Source organism: Saimiri boliviensis, chromosome 20 (genome assembly GCF_048565385.1).
Source record: "Saimiri boliviensis isolate mSaiBol1 chromosome 20, mSaiBol1.pri, whole genome shotgun sequence".
Lineage (NCBI taxonomy): Eukaryota > Metazoa > Chordata > Mammalia > Primates > Cebidae > Saimiri > Saimiri boliviensis.
The window spans coordinates 23,639,593-23,657,777 of NC_133468.1; the positions used below are offsets into that span (position 1 = coordinate 23,639,593).

Here is an 18,185-nt window from a genome sequence, read left to right on the forward strand (position 1 = left end):
TCGAATGTCTTGCCTTGGTCTACACGGTTCTGTGAATTCTTAGCAATAGCTCTTGGGCCTGATTCTCTTTTGCACTCAGTGTTTTCTATGTTGCAGTATTCGTGCACATGGTGTTTTCCATGTTGCATTATTGACATTTTGGGGTTCTTCATTTATGGGGATGATTCCATTCATCCGTGCATTGTTGGATACTTAGCATTCATTCATTCATTCATTCATTTTTGAAAGACAGGGCCTCACCCAGGCGGAGCACAGTAGTGCACTCATAGCTCACTGCAGCCTTGAACTCCTTGGTTCAAGCAGTCCTTCTGCCTCAGCCTCCCCAGTAGCTAGGATGACAGGCTTGCACCTGGTAGTTTTTTTAAAAAACCTTTCATAGAAACAAGGTCTTACTGTGTTGCCTAGGCCAGGCTTGAACTCTTGGCGTCAAGAGATCGTTTCACTTCAGCCTCCCAAAGTGCTGGGTTTACAGGTGTGTGCCACTACACCTGGTTTGACCTCCAGTTACTAAATGCTACTAGCTTCCCCTCCTCATCCTCTCTCTCTGGGATAGCTCATGATTCCTTTACATATTTTTCAAACTTGCCAGTGGGGAGGTGTCACAAAGTTTCCCCTCAAGACTAATATGATATAACAGATGTATAGGAGGAACTTTGGAACCCTTACAGGTCTAAACTTAGAAAGGTCTGAATGACTTACCTGCTCCAAGAATTGCATATAGTCTTGAAGCAGGAGAGTGGATGGTGCTGAGTGTAGAGGTAGAAGGGACTGAGGGATGTGTCATTCTTCCCAGGGTACTTCCCTTAAGTTCCGGGGGTACTTCACTTTATTTCTCTAAAACTAAGAAGACGGTGTCAAATAGTGTTTCCTCGCCTGGTTATCTCTGAAAGCTTGATGCTCTCTCTTTCCTCTGAGTCATTGACAGATAGCTCTCTTTCTGGAACATTGCTCACAGCATTTGAAAACATTACAACTTTCCTTGGGAAGTGTTTGAAAGCACACACACACACACATGCATGTACACCCATATGACTTCTGTATCCTACATATAACAAGTGAAAAAAAGAGGGAATGGGTCAAGTTCAGAACCAGCAGGTCTTGTCCATGCTATTATAAGGCCTTTCCTGTAGGAGGGCTTCTCAAAGACATAGAAACACCCTGCCTTCCACCTCCCTTTGTGCAATGAAGAGAAGCCTGCAGGAGACCATATTTAGCTAAAGAAATACACATGTGTGATTTTAAAAAAAATAAAAATTAACAGAAATTCCAAACCTAAAATCGATAGTAAGCACCAAGACCATTTTGCAGGGTCTGTGTGGGTAATCACAGGGTCGGCAATTAATGGCCCCTTTGGATTCCATACTTTGATTCAAGCAGGAATCTCAAGACCAATCCAGATAAACAGATATCCTGTTCTTCTCAGAAGTACCAAGGATATCGTAACACCTTTTGTACTCCAACCTAACAACTAAGTGGATTGAGTCATAAATTAAGAATTGATCTTTGGAGACCTTAACAAAATGTTTCCAAACTGCTTATATTTTAAGAACTTTATGTAGTTGTTAAATATAGTTTATTTCTCTTACAACTTGCTTCAAATCATACATCATATTCTACCACTGCTTTGGGAGTATTTAATCATGCATTTAAACATTTATACTTTTAAAGGTCATTTTTGTTTAAGACAAAGCCCTTTGCTTGTGGAACACTGATCACAACCTCTATGTATGTTAAAAATTCGGACAAGAAATTTCAACTCAAGTTATGAATCATTTACATCTTCTTGATTAATTATTTTGTTTTTGCGAGAAAGTAGAGGAGAGAAAAATCATCTGAACTGCCGATTTTTAGTTGTCAATGCATTGCTGTAAATTCAGCCAACATGAAATGTTTAGTTTGGATATTTCCAAATTTCTCTGTGCAATTTTTTAAGGTTAATTTGAATCAAAATCAAACCCATTCTACTTGTTTGTGTGGTGGCACGTGAGCACTGGTCCCACCGGGCTGGACTTAATATTTTCTTTCCTTCTTGCAAAAGTTAAAGCATGACATTTTGCCAAATTTGACAAAGTCCAAATATTTTTTGCCAGTTTTTTTCCTGTTAAAATTAACTAGTGCTCTCATTGGCTTCAATGCTCGGAAAGTCAGCCTTGGATACTTAATAAACTTTTTATTAAAGATGAGGGTCCCATTTTCTCTCCTTGAACAATATCTCCCTTGCTTTAGGATTTTGCTTTGTTGTTCTTCCTAAAAGTAATCATGAGAACAGAAGCATGACATTGTGGAGTTAAAAATCCTCAGTGGCAGGAAGGTGCCCTCTGAGAGATTTTAAAAACAATCCAACAATTACATGTATGCCCAGCAATTCTGTTGAAAGTATGCCATGCTCATTAAACAAACTACCTCCAGTCTATTTGGAATCACAGTATTTACAAATTATTTCCCATCTCCAAGGACCATGTATAATGGAAAGAAAAGAGATATGAAATTTTGAAAAAGTCAATTCTAGGGTTTTATGCCTGGGAAAGACAGCAAAGCAAAGGTCATGGAAAACTCTGTGGCTCAGCCCTGACTCAGCTCTTTGGTTACATAATTCACCCCAAGTGACCTGCATTCTTTGCATCTGTAAAATGGGATCTATGACATTTATTTGAAAAAAAAAAATCTTAATGATTTTTGTTGAGACATGTTGCTATGTTAGTGTTCAGACAGAAGGCATGGAGCAAGAATCATTTCCTGCTCCAGGCTCCTCTCTTTCTTAGCTTTCTATTGGATAGCAATGTTTATCTAAAAATATGTGAGTTTTCTTTTCAGGAGATATATTTAACTATGAAGCAATTCTGTAAGGTCTCCAATATATTCCAGAAAGTCACCCATTTTTCATAAAAAAAATTCTTAGCATTTACAAATTAAAATTTACTTTGTGTTTTATTTCATAAAGTTTCAGGTTTGATAAAGATTTGGGTAAAATATGTGTATCTTCATAGAAACAATGAAAAGAATGCTTTTAAAAACCGTAGTTGCACCCTTAAGTTTCAGGTCCTAATGTGGCTAGGAAATGCTGAGATCTTGAGGGACGTTCTGTTAGTGAAAAGATAAAAGATTTTTTTTTTCCTTTTTCTCAAGTCTTCATCATTAAAGTTTGGTTCTAACAGCAGACTCCTTCTCTTTTTCATGTGTGTTGAAAAGCAGCTACTCCCTGTATCAAAGCCATCAGCCCGAGTGAAGGATGGACGACGGGAGGCGCGACTGTGATCATCATAGGGGACAATTTCTTTGATGGGTTACAGGTCATATTCGGTACCATGCTGGTCTGGAGTGAGGTAGGTGTTGTCTGAACATTAATATCTAATAACTTGATCTAGTTGAAGATACTGCCTATACTTGAATTTCTAATAGAATGTATAGACTTTAGTGGTGCCGCTCTGGGTGGGCCAGCTTCAGTCTATAGAATTTGGGGAAACTAGAAGAGATGGTTCGGGTTTACCAGGAGGCAACAGTTACCACTGGAATGACTTCCATTCTCTGGCCCATAGGCAGTGGGAGAGCTTCTGTTTTGCACTTTCTCTTTTGGGCTTGACATGGTGTGGAGGTCCTATTGTATGTTGAGAATTGAAGAGGAGATGTAAAGTCACAAGATGTATATTACACCCATTCAAGCTTTAGCAAGGGTGTCACCTGTGGCTATTTTGTAGAAAGAGTCTACTATAGCCTGATCTTCAAGGAACACCATTCAATGGCAGCATAATCCAGGTGTAGGTGGTTCTTGACTTATTTGATGACTATTCATTGGAGAGAATGGTTTGCTGGGAGAATTTAGAAGAACTGGGCTCCTTAGGAATTTACAACTATCAGGCATCTCCCTGTGTGACTGCAACCCCATGAAAATGACTATGTTCTAATTGTGCAGTGCTGTCCAAGCACTGTGACTGTTCTTTTAACCTACCAGTTGACTTGTCAGGCAACCATCAGCATCAGCTCAAATGTGCATCCTGTTATATAGATGCCATTGCAAATCTGCCATTGTGTTCTCAGTTCTGAGCCCCAGTTTCTTAGCTAGCATGTTCAGGGCACCTTCTCTTTCAGTTCACCAAAGTAAAACGATGTTAGCATTACAAGATACCATAGGTTCATTCATCCCATTTGCTTTGTAAGTATGTAGTCGTCCTAACTGACTGAGATTTACCACATTAGGCAATGTGCTAAACCTTAAGATAGTCATTTTACCCTTCTTTCTACACTATGAGGTAGATACCCTTAGCATACTTCTTTTCTTGATAAGGAGACTGGGGCTTCTAGACAAATAATGACATAACCAGAGAGCCGCTGCCCAATATAAGTGATTTGTATATGGCCATACAAAGATTTCCATTTCCACCTGTGCTCTCATGACACCACGGTTTAGCCTATCTAGATATTTTCTTTTTGTTTTCTCTTTAGAGGGGCCATACAGAAGAGCAGAAAGTTAAGACTGTGATAGTTGGGTATGTTTACCTTTCCAGAACAGAGGCTGCTCTTCTTTCTAAGCCTTGTCAGTACATTGCTAACTGCCAGTAACCCACTCAGGCAAGCCCCTTGCTAGCTCCTGCTGCTGCTGACTTGGTATTTTCCACTCAGCCAACAAGAAGTATGCATTTGGTCAGAGAATCAAAGTTCTCATAAAGCCGAATCAGAGATGGGCTTCTCAGTCCACCCAACTAATGGTTAGGCAAGTTGGAACTTTCCAGGCATGAAAGATGGACTAAGTTCCCCTTGCCAACGGTACTCCATTTTTTGTTGAAACTATTGGGTTGGAAATTAGAAGCGTCAAATCCATGGCAGGTTTTGCTGCCAGCCTAGGGTCTTCATCCTGCTGGAGACAGCAGTCCTCACAAGGACAGATCTTGTGTGCCGTATCGTCCACCTTTTCCATTTCTTTCCGTTGCTTATCTTGGAAGTTAGGAGATGGGAAGAGTAGATATAATATGGACTCCTTGCTTCATGTCATTGCCGTCAAAGTGGAGCTCAGAATTGGCAGTAAATCTTATGGACCCTGTGAGAAGAAGGTGGGTTCATCTGAAGCTTCCTCCTGTAAAACCTATGCCTTCTTAGCCTCAGTGGACTCCACTGAATAAGGAATATGGACACATCAGGAAATCATTCATTTGCATCTCTGCCTTGCCCCTAGTCAAGGTCCTCCATTTCCTCTCAGTTTCCTACTTTCTTGACCTGTTTTAAGAATAGCAAAGGGAGGTTAACATGTAACTTAGGTTTATCCAGATTGCTTTAAAGGATCTGTTTCTATATAACAAAACTGATGAAAGTCATGGGAAGGGAAACCCATTAATGCAGTACCTTTTTCCTCCTCCCTCCTTGGTCTCTCCACTGCCACTGTCTTGTATGTGTCAGGATCCCCTCTTCACTCTGTCCCAGGAGTCAGGGTGGGTCCAGCCAGGAGCTGAGGGTGGAGGATGTCTGCTTCTTCGTTGTCCAGTCCCTCCTTTCAGACTGCTCTTGGTTGTAGCTATGTCATAAATCAACTATGACCCTGTCCTCATGTAAACTGTTACCCAAAATATTTGTGCACATATTCTTTTAAAACAAGCAAATCTAACTGCATTAGCAGTTGAGGGCCTGGATGTCAGACTTTAGATTGGGCTATTATCATCACGATTGTCCTGATGTTCAGAATAATGAGACTTGCAGAAGTGAACCTTCTTTGTAATATTCTAAACTATTTCTATATTTAGGTTTTCATACAGGCTACTTAGCACACATAATTTTCTCTGCTTTTTCACGCAGGGAGAGAATTTGATACTGCCCCAAATAAAGAAATCCATTGTATAATGGTGAGAATTGAGAAATAGCTCGTGCTTGCTAAGGGTTCATCATGTGTAGGCACTTCATGGGTGTCACTTTAATCCTCACAATCGCCTTATTGTTATTCTCATTTTACATATAAGTAAACTGAGTCTCAGAGAGGTTAAAAAGCTTGCCCAAGGTTACACAGTCAGATAGGACTAGAGATTGGATTTGAAGGATACTCTATGTTTTTATAAAGGAATTAAAATTCCTAGTTGATAAGATAGCATATGCAAACTTAAGAGAGGGAAGAGTGACAGAGGAAAGAAAGAAAAAAAGGAGATGTTTCATAAGCCAGGTGGTATAGTAGTAGAAAGTAGTAATAGTAATACTAGTAGTAATGATGGTTGTTTTTAATCAAATAAAATTACATCAGGGCCTTTTATTTTTGTAGAAGCATAAAAATATCAACCAAGATTGAGGCCATTAGTCAAAGCTTGCATTATACAGAATCAGAATTTGATCAGAAGGCATCTAAGAAAAAGCTATAGAAAAATGCAGAGTGTGACTAATATTAGCTAACATTCATTCACTGAGCACTTAGTTCCTGCCAGGCAATATGATAAATGTTCAGAAGGACCCTCGTGGCATTCTCACCATTGTGTATGATGTTGTTCTCATTTTACTGATGAGGAAATTGAAGCTTGGAGAAGTTAAATAAGTGGTTCAGTTATCAAGTGGTAGAGATGGGATTTGAACCCAAATAGTCCAACGCCAGGGCTTACCTGCTTACCTTCCATAATTTAGCCTTTGCCACTATTTTTATCCTAGGGTGTTATCAGCTCAGGGTGATAGGCTCACATTGTCATGATGCCTTGTGCTCTGGGTGTCTTAACAGTGGCTATTACCTTCCAAAATCAGGTAGAATTGGCACGTACAGACTCAGAGAGGTAAGAAGGCTTCCCTTCATCCTCCAGTTGTATATGGCTTCTAGGTAGAATTTATCTTTATGAAGTAAAGGATACATGTCTTGTGCTAGGGCAACAGAGTTAACCTGGTTAGCCTCATCTCCAGAACTGGATCCCTGCCCATCCAAAGTCTTTGCCCCAGAAGACATGATCTTGAGGTTTATGCCATCTCTAAGATCTCATCCTTCTAATTTTAAGCAGACTTTTATCACTTCTGCATTTCCTTACTCTATAGCCCAACACACCCAGAAGCAGGCTGGCAGGCTAGGACAAGCAGATAACATTTTAGATTAGCAGCTGATGCTATTATTTAGAGTCTTTTTTTTTTTTTTTTTAAAACTAAAGAATTTTAAAGACGGCCAGAGAAAATCGAGCTGGCTTAATTTACTCTCATCTGCGCTCTTCCCCTACCAACCCAATCTTCTGCAAATGAGTAGTTCAGTTTAGCTCACAGATCACCCCCTGAGGGGTGGGAAGAAGAAAGGAGCACTTCATTTCTCCGAACTCAGGGCTGCCTTCTGCGAGTGCCCAAGTTCACATGGCTTTCTTGTGAATTCAATTTGCCCCCTTCCTCTTTCTTCATTGTTTCTTGCCCTTTCTCCTCTCCCTCCTTTTAGAAAAAAAAATTATTTGACTGTTATTCTTATGCTCCCTGCCCTGTCCTAATCCAAAAGTCTTTTTAAAAAAATCTTTTTAATGTTTTATATACAAATTTCGGCAAACCAGCAGGGTTGATGTGTGATCATGTTTAATGTGGGTTGAGGTTTTTTTTTTTTTTGACCAGGGTTGCACTTTGTTGTTTTGCTTTTCTACCAACATGTGATTCGGAGCAGGGAGGGGCTCCTGCTTCTGGTTTGTAGAACTAATTGTTATTTTAATATCTGCTCTGAATTCCTCCAGTTTCTAAACAGTGAGCACTGGTGGGCTTGCCTTCTGGGTGTCTAGCACTGCGATAGGTACCATGGGTAATTAAAGTTGGGCTTTGTGGGATCTGGTGTTTTATTTGGAAAGACAACTTGCCCCCATGAAGCAAATTAGAGAGTTACATAATATATTTATATAATCTAGTATTAAATTGGTAGTTTACAATTCAAGGCAAGGTTCTAGAAGGCAGAGAAAGTGGTGTAGTGAGAAGCAGATTGTTTGAATGACCAATCAAGGTCCTCTTAAGTATGGATGTATCTCTGTGCTTAGGTACGTTAGGCTCTCATGACCCTATTATTTAATCACAGAAATATCTGAGAAAATTTATACAACTTAAAGTGTTTAAGCTGTCAATTTTAAAAAGTAAAATGGAGGATTTGGTGGGGAGCACAGAACAGTATTCCAGGCAAGGGTTTACATTGCATGGGGTGGCAGTGGATAAGGAGCCAGTTGAGAGACTTGGATATTGACTATCCTTCCATTGCCCAATCAGAGCATCTAGATTTAGTCAGTGTTGGTCACTGGGCCTCAGCTTCCCAACTGAAAATAAAGGGCTTAGTCTACATCCTCTTTGAAATCAGTGCTACAATTCTAGTGATTCCTTTTTTTTTTGGAGACAGTCTCACTGTGTCGCCCAGGCTGGAGTACAATGGCACAGTCTTGGCTCACTGAAACCTCTGCCTCCTGGTTCAAGTGATTCTTTTGCCTCAGCCTCCTGAGTAGCTGGGACTACAAGGGCATGCCACCACACCTGGCTAATTTTTACGTTTTTAGTACAGATTGGGTTTCACCATGTTGGCCAGGCTTGTCTTGAACTTGAGACCTTATGATCTGCCCGCTTCAGCCTCCCAAAGTGCTGGTATTACAGGCATGAGCCACCTCGCCTGGCCTAGTAATTCCTTTTAAGTAGAGTTTCTTCCCCTGAGAATCCCCCTACAGTAAGACGGGGACAGTGACAGCAGATGGAAACTGCTCCTTTTTTTCCACTACTCTTCTTTCAGAGCACGCTTGAATATACAGATATGATGTTTATTTGCAAAAGGATTCTTTGAACTTCATCAAAACAATTTAATTGGCCACAAAATTGGATCTCCTGATTGATATGTCTTCAGTCAATATTTTTACTCTCTATGCTTCAGATTCTGGTATCTGATATAAATCTGAGACTTACACCACAGTGTGGCCTAATTCATCTTCCAGAGAGTGCTGTGGAATACGAGTTCTACAGGATATTAATAGATACCCCTTGGGAGATGAGAGAGGGAGATTTTTCCTGGTAAGTTTGGGAAATGTTGAGTCAAACAAATTCTACTGGTCTTTCTTCTAGGGCTTTGCAGAACCTTTGAGGTACTAGCATGTACCGCGAATACTTAAATGCAGTATTCAGCATGTCCCAAACTTTTGTGAACGCAGAAACCCCCATTTTCTTTTTTCCAAGGATCATCTTACATGGTATATTTATGATGGCTGAAGTGCATTTTGATTTCATGTTAATGGAGCCAAGTCATGAAATTCAATCACAAAGTGATTGCACTGGGATAGATGTGAGAAAATCATCTGAAATATTTGCAAAGTATCATTCAGATTAGACCAGAGATGTGTAGAGCCGTTATTCTTGAATGCTGCAAGGCTTTGAACAAACTGTCCCTCATATTTTGCATCTGGTTTTAGTCAGTACACACTTGGAATTAGATGCCATATGATTTTGTAGGGCAGCTATATTTAAAGATAGCCAGTACCACTTAGCTCAGATGGGAGAAGCCAGCTTCCTCGCTGTATGAAGCAATTAGTCTCACACAGGGCCTACTTGTTGTCTTCTTTATCCAGATGAACGTTTCCTTCAACCACATTCCCAGACATAGGGAATGAAGTCAAAAGAAATCTCTGGGGAGACCTGTGGGTGAATGTAGTTGGGCAAATGGCAGTATAGGGGCTGAGAAGCAATTTTGCCACTTAAATCAAAAAATCAGAAAACCAAGTGATAAATGCAATCCTTGATTCCTTTCTTTCTGTCTATCTCTACTTTCCATTCTCCTTTGTACACATAGCTCAGAGGAATGACTGTCAATAAGAAGGAGGATTGGCTTCTCTCTGATGTTAAAGAGTGAATGACTAAGAAGCATCCATGTATTCCACGGGAAGTTTCCCAGGCCTTTTTGCCCGGCCTTGACTCTTACTGAACCACATGCAGAGTCACAACATTTTAAGGGCCTTGAGAAACCTTTTTTTCCAGTCAAGTACAGCTTTCTTATTTTGTGAGGAGAAAGAGACTTCGGAGTGGCATGATGGCTTGTCCTGGGAGCATACTAGATACTTAGTGCTGGGCTCAGAGCCCAGTTCTCTTGACACCCAGCTTCACTCCCATTCGGTTTTGGTTCTACCAGATTTTCTCGTGAAACTTCCATAGGCTTTTAACGTATTTCCAGAAATTTACCAAACTCTCCTGAATTTTATACGTAATTGCACCAGCACTCTAAAGACTTATCTATCCCACCTTGTGAGATACAGCTCCACTAAAATAAAAAAGAAAATTAAGATGGAGAAAGACATTATGTCAAATATTACCTCTTTCAAAATTTTATGATAGAAATGTAATACAATGTAAATAGTTGTGTCCATTTATTTTACATATATTGAGTAAATATAAATTTAATTCAAAATTGATTAAATGCATGGATTTAAAATAGCTCATACTTGCCTAATTTTTTTCTAAATATGTTTCATGTCCTATATTTAACCTGTGCTTATTGACCATCTATTATGTAGAAAATGCTTTATGCAAAATTATAAACTTGTTAAAAAATTTAAAAGCAGTCTGGATTAGTTGCATTAAACTTTCAATATGACTTTGAAGAACAACTTTCAAGCCTAAGTAATTTTATGGGAAATCATTTCTAAATGAGCCAGCATATTAAAAAAAAAACAGATAAAAATGTTCTAATGGCCTTTTTAATATAGTTACATAGTTACGGCCATGCTCACTTTATTCCTGAAATGCCTTAGCCTATATTTTCATTTTTGATGACTGAGACACTTGAAATCTATTCTCTATGTTGATAATTATGAAATAGTTAAAAAGAACTTTAAGATGGCATTTTCAGCTCGTTATTTACAGTGTATTCAGGAGGCGCATGTATGTGTCTGTAGCTTGAAAATAGGAACCACAGAAGTGTGATGAATTTCTAATTTTCATATGAGTCAATGACAGAATTCACACCTGGCTGCAGTCATGTGACTGTTATGAAGAAATGAATATTTATGGATATCTAGATAGTGCTGTATTCCTTTTCTTGCTGATGGCTGATCTCTAGGATGGTTCCCTGATACCCTGAGCTAAATAAATAAAGCCTTGTAACTTTTACTGGCTTTCTCTTTTCTAAAGCCACAACTTCTTAGTTTGGGATTCAGGCACACCACCTTGACGCTAACCTTTCTTTTCATCATCCTCACTCACCATTCATCTTAATTTAGGTTCTATTCCATTGACTCGTTAGCTGCTCCTAGTACCTGCAGTAACTTTTCTCCCTGTCTTGCTGATGCCATTCCTTCCACGGGATACTTTTCCCTCCTTTCTGTACCCATATCCCTCTGCCCATTAAGATACTATAAAATATCACCTTTTTCTCTGAAATATTCCCATATGACTCTAAGTATAGCTTATTTTCTCTTCTGACTAAATTCTTATGTTGCCTTATCTCTACCATATTGTATTCCTTATACCTTTCCATCTTTAATTATCATGATTTAAGGGCATACCCTCTTCCTTGAAGGCAGGATCCAGGATCAATTCAGCTTAATTTTCTGTGATGCCAAGCACAGAGCTTTGCACATCTGAGGCATTAGTGAAAATCTGTTGAATGATACTATTTCCCTTTTCATTAATTCATTCAAACAAATGCTCTCTATTAGCAACTGTTGTAGCTGGTGATGCTTGAAAGTGTCCGTACTAGACAGACAGATCATGGTCCAGGTTTTGTTAATATATGTATGGGGAGGTGGTTTATATTTAGATACAATTGTGTAATAAGTATATACATAAATGCCTTAATGTAAATCTATTGGTGATGGTGAGAATTGAGTAGTAATAGAAGTAACACGTGTTGACTGGTTGATACAAGTGATGCCTTTTCCTACACTTATTACAGAAATTATGTCAATTAATCCTTGTAATAAACTGTTAGGTAACTAGTCCCATCTTCCTCCCTCCCCCATCCTACCCACCCCGCCCCGCATTCCTCAATAAGGAAACTAAAGGGCGCAGAGGTTGAGTGACTTTCCAAAGGTCCCGCAGCTGATTATTGGCAAAGCATGAATTTGAATCAAAGTCCAACTGACTCCATAGCCATCTCTTAACTATCTAATATGAATGTAATAAAACTTTTTTATCCAGAGATGTGTTATAATAACATCAACTCTCCAAAATTCAGCATGAAACCAGAGGCAAGCCAAAAAAGTAAATAAAATAAAAAGCTTTGGGTTAACAAGAAGAAAATCCTTTTTTTTTTTTTTTTTTTTTTTTTTTGAGATGGAGTTTTGCTCTGTCACCCAGGCTGGAGTGCAATGGTGCAATCTTGACTACAGGCAACCTCCGCCTACTGGGTTCAAGTGATTCTTCTGCCTCAGCCTCCCAAGTAGTTGGGATTAGAGGTGCCTGCCACCATGCCCAGCTAATTTTTATGTTTCTTAGTAGAGATGGGGTTTCCTCATGTTGGTCAGGCTAGTCTTGAACTCCTGACCTCAGGTGATCCACCCACTTTGGCCTCCCAAAGAGCTGGGATTACAGGTGTGAGTCACCATACTTGGCCATAATACTTCTTAAGAAACTACGTTATCTGTTTTCCTAGGTAACAGCATATTAGGAGGCCCAAACTAGAGGCAGATCAAGTGTGGAGGCAGGCTATTGGATGCAGACTCAGTGACAGCTGATGGCCTGATGTCTAGGGAAGAAATAAAAAGTCTAAAAAACAGACACAGAACTCTATTACTGCGCAGCTCATTAATGACTGTTACTAATGATGGTGGCCCTGAGTAATCAAAAAAGAGCTAGCAAATATATTTAATATATACTGTTTAAAACAGCAAGGTGTGTATAATGCAACCTTGAAAGACTTTCAGCAGAAGAAAGTGTAGAGACACATTGTTAAAAGGGGTTTGGCTTCAATTTTTTGTAGTGGTTAATTTTATCACATCTCTGAGTTCCTGAATGTTAAGTGAAGAATTACTAGTTATATGTGCTAGTATCAATGTATACCATATGTAGATATTAACAACAGCACAAAAAATGTTAGAATGAGTCTTTGAGTCTTTGTATCTTAAAGCTTTGACTTTTTTTTTTTTTTTTTTTAAATAGCTTGGAAAGACTCTACAAGTCTTTTGGTGAAAGGTGAATTCATTCCCTGACTACTTCATCTATAAGTCTGTTGGCTTTTATATTTTTCTTTCCTAATTCCACAGGCAAAGATTCTGCCTTGTGAATTGCCAACATTGATAACAAACATTCATCCCCTTCCATAAATGCATTCTGATTTCCTTTTTCTTTTATATTTTAATTTTCAAACAAACAAGCAAGGAACACAGGACACTGAGCCAGGCCTGAGTAGGGAATGATGTTCCTTCTTGACTGAATTTAGAAAAACAAGCCTTGAGAAAGAGCTCATTGTGCAGCCTCAAACCACAGGGGCTGGCGTTGCTGGTGTCTGATGCTCTCCTTCTGGAATACCCTGGGCCTCAGGAACTCACCCTTGCTTTTCCAGCTCCCAGATGGTCAGGGTGGGATCCAGTCTTTAATGGGGCCCAGTTGGCAAAGATCTACATCCTGGGAAGAGAGCTGGAGAAAGTATATTTAAAAAATAAATTACAAAATAAATAAATAAATAAATAAACTCACAAAACCAGAGGCAGCAGAAGCATAATGTATTTACTGCAGTCTTTTTCTCCCAAGTCTGTTATTTTGAAAGATGATCTTGTTGCCGTTTTGTTTTGTACAATTAACTGCATTGATTTAGTGACCTGGTTAAATTCCTGGTCAGAAGAACTGGGCACTATATTTCTGTGAATGTTTAATGAGGATACCAGGAAGCTTGTGGTGGCAAAGTAGAAAGTTTCTTGTTGTTGTTATTTGGGTATTTTTTAGTAAAAAGAATTCTGAATGGAATGGCGTTATTTCCTTTTTGTAGATTCATAAGGAACTTTAGTGAATCTTAATTAGTAATGGTGGCTAATGGCTTCACAGTATTTATTCATTCAATGTTCAACAAGTATTTATGGAGGGCCTACTAGTTCCAGGGCCTTGTTAAACACTGAGAACACAGCATAAATAAGGAAGGCCAAGTTCATATCCTTATGGGGCCGATATTCTACTTAAGGGGACACAGTTAACAGGAAAGAGCATCTATGTTGTTTTATCCATCTGAGTCTATGTCGATATCCACATTGAGAGAAATTTCAGTGTTAAGTAACATGACTATTCAAAAGCTAGATTTTAAGTTTCCCCCATTTAACTCAATTTCTGAGACTTTAATTTCAAAAGTCTTTGACATTCATACATAAAGTTTATCTTTAAGGATTCACGTGACTCAGCATATTTTGGTAAACATCGGTTTAAAGTTATTTTCTTAAAAGGACAAAAGGAAACCAGAATGTTTGTGAAACAGTAAATGCCTCCTCTGGCTTTTTCTCACGTTCCCTGAGAAATCATACACTGCTTTTGAGACAGGCAATTCTTGGGAATGAAAGAATCTGTGTTATGAAACCCAGAGAACTCTGATTAGGGAACAAACCAAAACACACCAAGGAACTCAGAAGAAGATCTGGCATCTCCTGATTTATGTTGTAGCCACTTCAGGGAAATAGAGCTATAATATGGAAGATCAGCCAGCGCAGTGGCCAAGAATATATAATTTTCATATTTCAGTTTCCTTTAGGAACTCCTGAAAATAATATCTTTTAAATGCCATGTCTAACCAAAAAGATGCACGTTCAGAGTGGTGGAGGAAAAACAAGTTTGCCTGTTTGGTCCCTAACACCGTGGTATCTCTTTAAAACTCTGTAGTTTTATTTGTTTTTAGAGCTTTAATTATGCTCTTATGTTACAGTTTTCTTATTTAAGTGTCTGCTTCATGTCCATCACTCAGTACCCCCTGCCTGTCTCAAAAGAGGTGGATATTATTATCCTAACTGAGGAGGAGGGAGAATGCTGTGAGAATTATTAATACATAAATTAAAACATTAATCTGGAGAGTGCTTTAGGGTCCCTAGAGAAGCTCTACCCAAACATAAAGCATATGTAATATTATCAGCACCTCCACAGAGCAGATAAGTACTATTGCAGTATAAGATTAGCAAACTGAGGCACAGAGGGTGTCAATGGGTGAATGGGCTAGCATGCCTTACTTAGAACCCAGACCCTTAGATGGGTAACATCTAAAAACCACCTTGCCAGTGACCACAGTAGGCGTTTTCTAGCCACAAATGTTCTTTTTCCAGAGAAGAAACCACTGTTTCCTTTTGTCCCTTCTCTTTGAGTCTTTGCTTGTTTTGTACTTTTTTTTTTCTTTTAAGTGTTGAAGGTGATTAAGGTTAAAATATTAGGTACTAAAACTAGTAATGAGATATGGCTGGTGTGCTTTCTAGTCATCTCAGTTATTTTTTGGCTTTGTGACTTGGAACTTCAAATTGCATTTATTTTACCGACTCCTATTGGTTGGAAAACATGCATAAAGGCTTATCTTGGAATTGCTTTTTTGTTTTCCTGAGGAATTATTCTCAGCTTGCCTTTCACCAGGGAGGAAAGTTGTTGGAGTGCCCACTATGTTCCCAGGACATTTCAAGGTGTGGGAAAAGCTGAGGATACAATCCAAGCTTTCAAAGGCAGAGGTCAGATGCAAAGTACCTGTACCAGGAATTGTGGAAAAACAATAAACAGTCATGTGGAGAGACAGTCATGGTTGTATAATGATGGTCACTAGTCAGTCCTGACTTGCCACTTCCAGTTGGTTCCTTGATCGTATTTCTTAACTTTCCTGAAACTTACTTTCCTCATCCACGAATCAGCTAATAATCATACCTATCCCTTAATCCTTCAGGATATAAATCACTGAAAGAGTTTAACAAAGTGCTTGACACATAGGAAGAAGACAACTAAAGGTCATGATTGTTGAAGTCATTATCAAGGTCATTACCATCATCCATTTAGTGAGAACTAGAACAATGCATATAATAAAAGCTGCTGGCCCTCAGAGGAGAAAGTAGTCCCCAAGAGTTACTCTTTTCCCGTGGAATTCTACAACATGCTTCCATTCATGTTTTTAAACACTTAGGTATTCTCATTTACCTACCATAGGGGCCATACTTTTGATATGATGGGAGGCTGTCTGAAAGCCATGTAGAAGGTTGTCCTCTTCCGTGCCCCTCTTCTGGGCTTCCAGACTTTGCGGGCTGCCTCTTTGGAGTTCTGCGTGCACAGCTGCACAATCTACCATGCATTCTCTCTCTTGATTTCAGCTCTTCTGTCAAGGAGAGGCCCTATTCAACCACCTCCATCTCTGGCTCCATCTCTGTCATGGCCACAGCAGCTTTACTTTGCACCCAGAGGCCACAATGAGCATACCTCGCCTGGCTAACCCCTACAGGGTTCTTCAGGTCCTGTGGTCTGAGTCTGGAGAAGAGAAAATGCTCACACAGGCGGCTTAGAGGGAGCAGAAGTGTTGCTGCTGGCAGGTCCCTGGCATGCTGACAGCCTCACCTGGAGCCCTGCAGAGATTATCTGTGTTTCATGTTAATGCTACATGGAAAAATTATTTCTTCTAATGCATTTTTATTGTTGAGCAATTGGAGAATTCAGAGAGGCATACAGAAGAAAGTAAAATTACCCAAATTTCTACCATCTGGGGGTAACTTCCATTAACATTTTGATGTTTTTCCTTTCTCCTATGCAAATATACACTGAATTCTTATATAATCACTTGTAATACATATTGCCCCAAACTGATGTCATTCTACTTTTAAATAACATTTTTTCATTATAAAAATAATGGCTTCATACAAATATGTTTATTTCACAATTACTTATGTGATCTGGTGTGAGTTTGGGGAATTTACACACACAGAAATACATATGCATAGGAGGAAGAGGCAGGCAGAGAAAACAAAGCACATTGAATGCTAGAAGTTCAGAAATAAACACTCTTACCATTTAGCAAAGATCTTTTGGTGCCTACTTTTTAAGTATGAATTTTTAAACTTTGAAAAATTTCATCTTACCATTTCTCACTGGAGTCACAGACATCCTTTTCTTTTTTACCACTTAGATGATATACAAGCAGTCATCTCCCACTCATGTTGAGGCCCGAGTGCGGAGCCAGTCAGATAACTGACATTAAAAGCAACTTAGGTAGAAAATCAGAGTTGAGTATTTTCAGGTTAAGAACTGCAGATGCATCTGGACTCATGGATAATGATTATGATACCCAGTGGAGTCTGATTTAGTAGAATTCTGGCCATATTTATGTACATATTTATGTACATATGTACAAAATATTCCAGAAATATTTTGAAAATACTCTGTATGTAAGTCATTAACTACTTAATTTTTTTCAATTTTTATTTACTCTTATTTTTTCTGAGACAGTTTTGCTCAGTCGTTCATGCTGAACAGCAGTGGTGCGATCGTCAATCACTTCAGCCTCGACTTCCAGGGCTGAAGCCATCCTCCCACCTCAGCCTCCCAAGTAGCTGGGGCTAAAGGTGCATATATATATATATATATATATATATATTTTGTAGAGATGAGGTCTCACTTTGTTTCTCAGGCTGGTCTCAAATTCCTGGGCTCAAGTGATTCTCCTGCCTCGGCCTCTCAAAGTGTTGAGATTACAGATGTGAGCCACCACACCAGGCCAAGTTAACTACTTTAGAAGTTACAAATGTGAAGTACACCGTGTTACTGATCTCAGGAACTATCTAGGGAGAGAAAGACACGTAGGACAGAATTTATGGCACAAAGTAAAATAGGCTGCTAAGCATTGTAGTATCAATATCATAATAGTAAGAATTCCTCAACAATACAGGCAATTTTGACCCTTAGGATCAGGTAAACCGTACAGGAAAAGGGAGCATATGATTGGAGTCTTCAAGAACAAGTAAAGTGCCAGTAGAAGAATGTGTAGGAAAGAATGGCATAAAGAAAGCAAAACCACTGGGCAAAGGTATGGTGTTTTCATCTATACACATGCCCTTTACTCCAGAATGTGCTAAAGCAAAGTGCGAAGTGTGCCTAGGAAGGGAAATTGGCTGCCAGGCCTTGGAAAACCCTAAATATTATTCTGCAAAGGAGTTTGAACTATGTAGTAGGCAAAGGAGGCAGTTGAGAGTTTGAGGCAGGGCATAACATGATGAGATTGTATTTGAAGAAGATAATTGTGATGGAAAAAGTAGTAGAGGGAGGTCACTTAGAAGGCAATTTTTCCTAACAACACTGTAATAGTGTAAGAAAGAGTGACAGCCTGAACAGGA

At 39.1% G+C, this 18,185-nt stretch overlaps 1 protein-coding gene across 9 annotated transcripts in view; it reads left to right on the plus strand.

Annotated features, from left to right (window-relative positions):
- EBF1 (EBF transcription factor 1) overlaps positions 1–18,185 on the plus strand; it is a 410,560-nt gene that overhangs the window by 304,126 nt on the left and 88,249 nt on the right. For 5 of the 9 annotated variants that reach the window (XM_074390667.1, XM_074390669.1, XM_039460570.2 and 2 more), the window contains one exon: positions 3,193–3,323. In XM_074390667.1, the coding sequence (XP_074246768.1) occupies positions 3,193–3,323 (131 nt within the window). Of the gene's footprint in view, positions 1–3,189; positions 3,324–18,185 lie in introns of all 9 variants that reach the window. The other 4 variants (XM_074390666.1, XM_074390668.1, XM_039460569.2 and 1 more) reach the window with 1 other exon arrangement.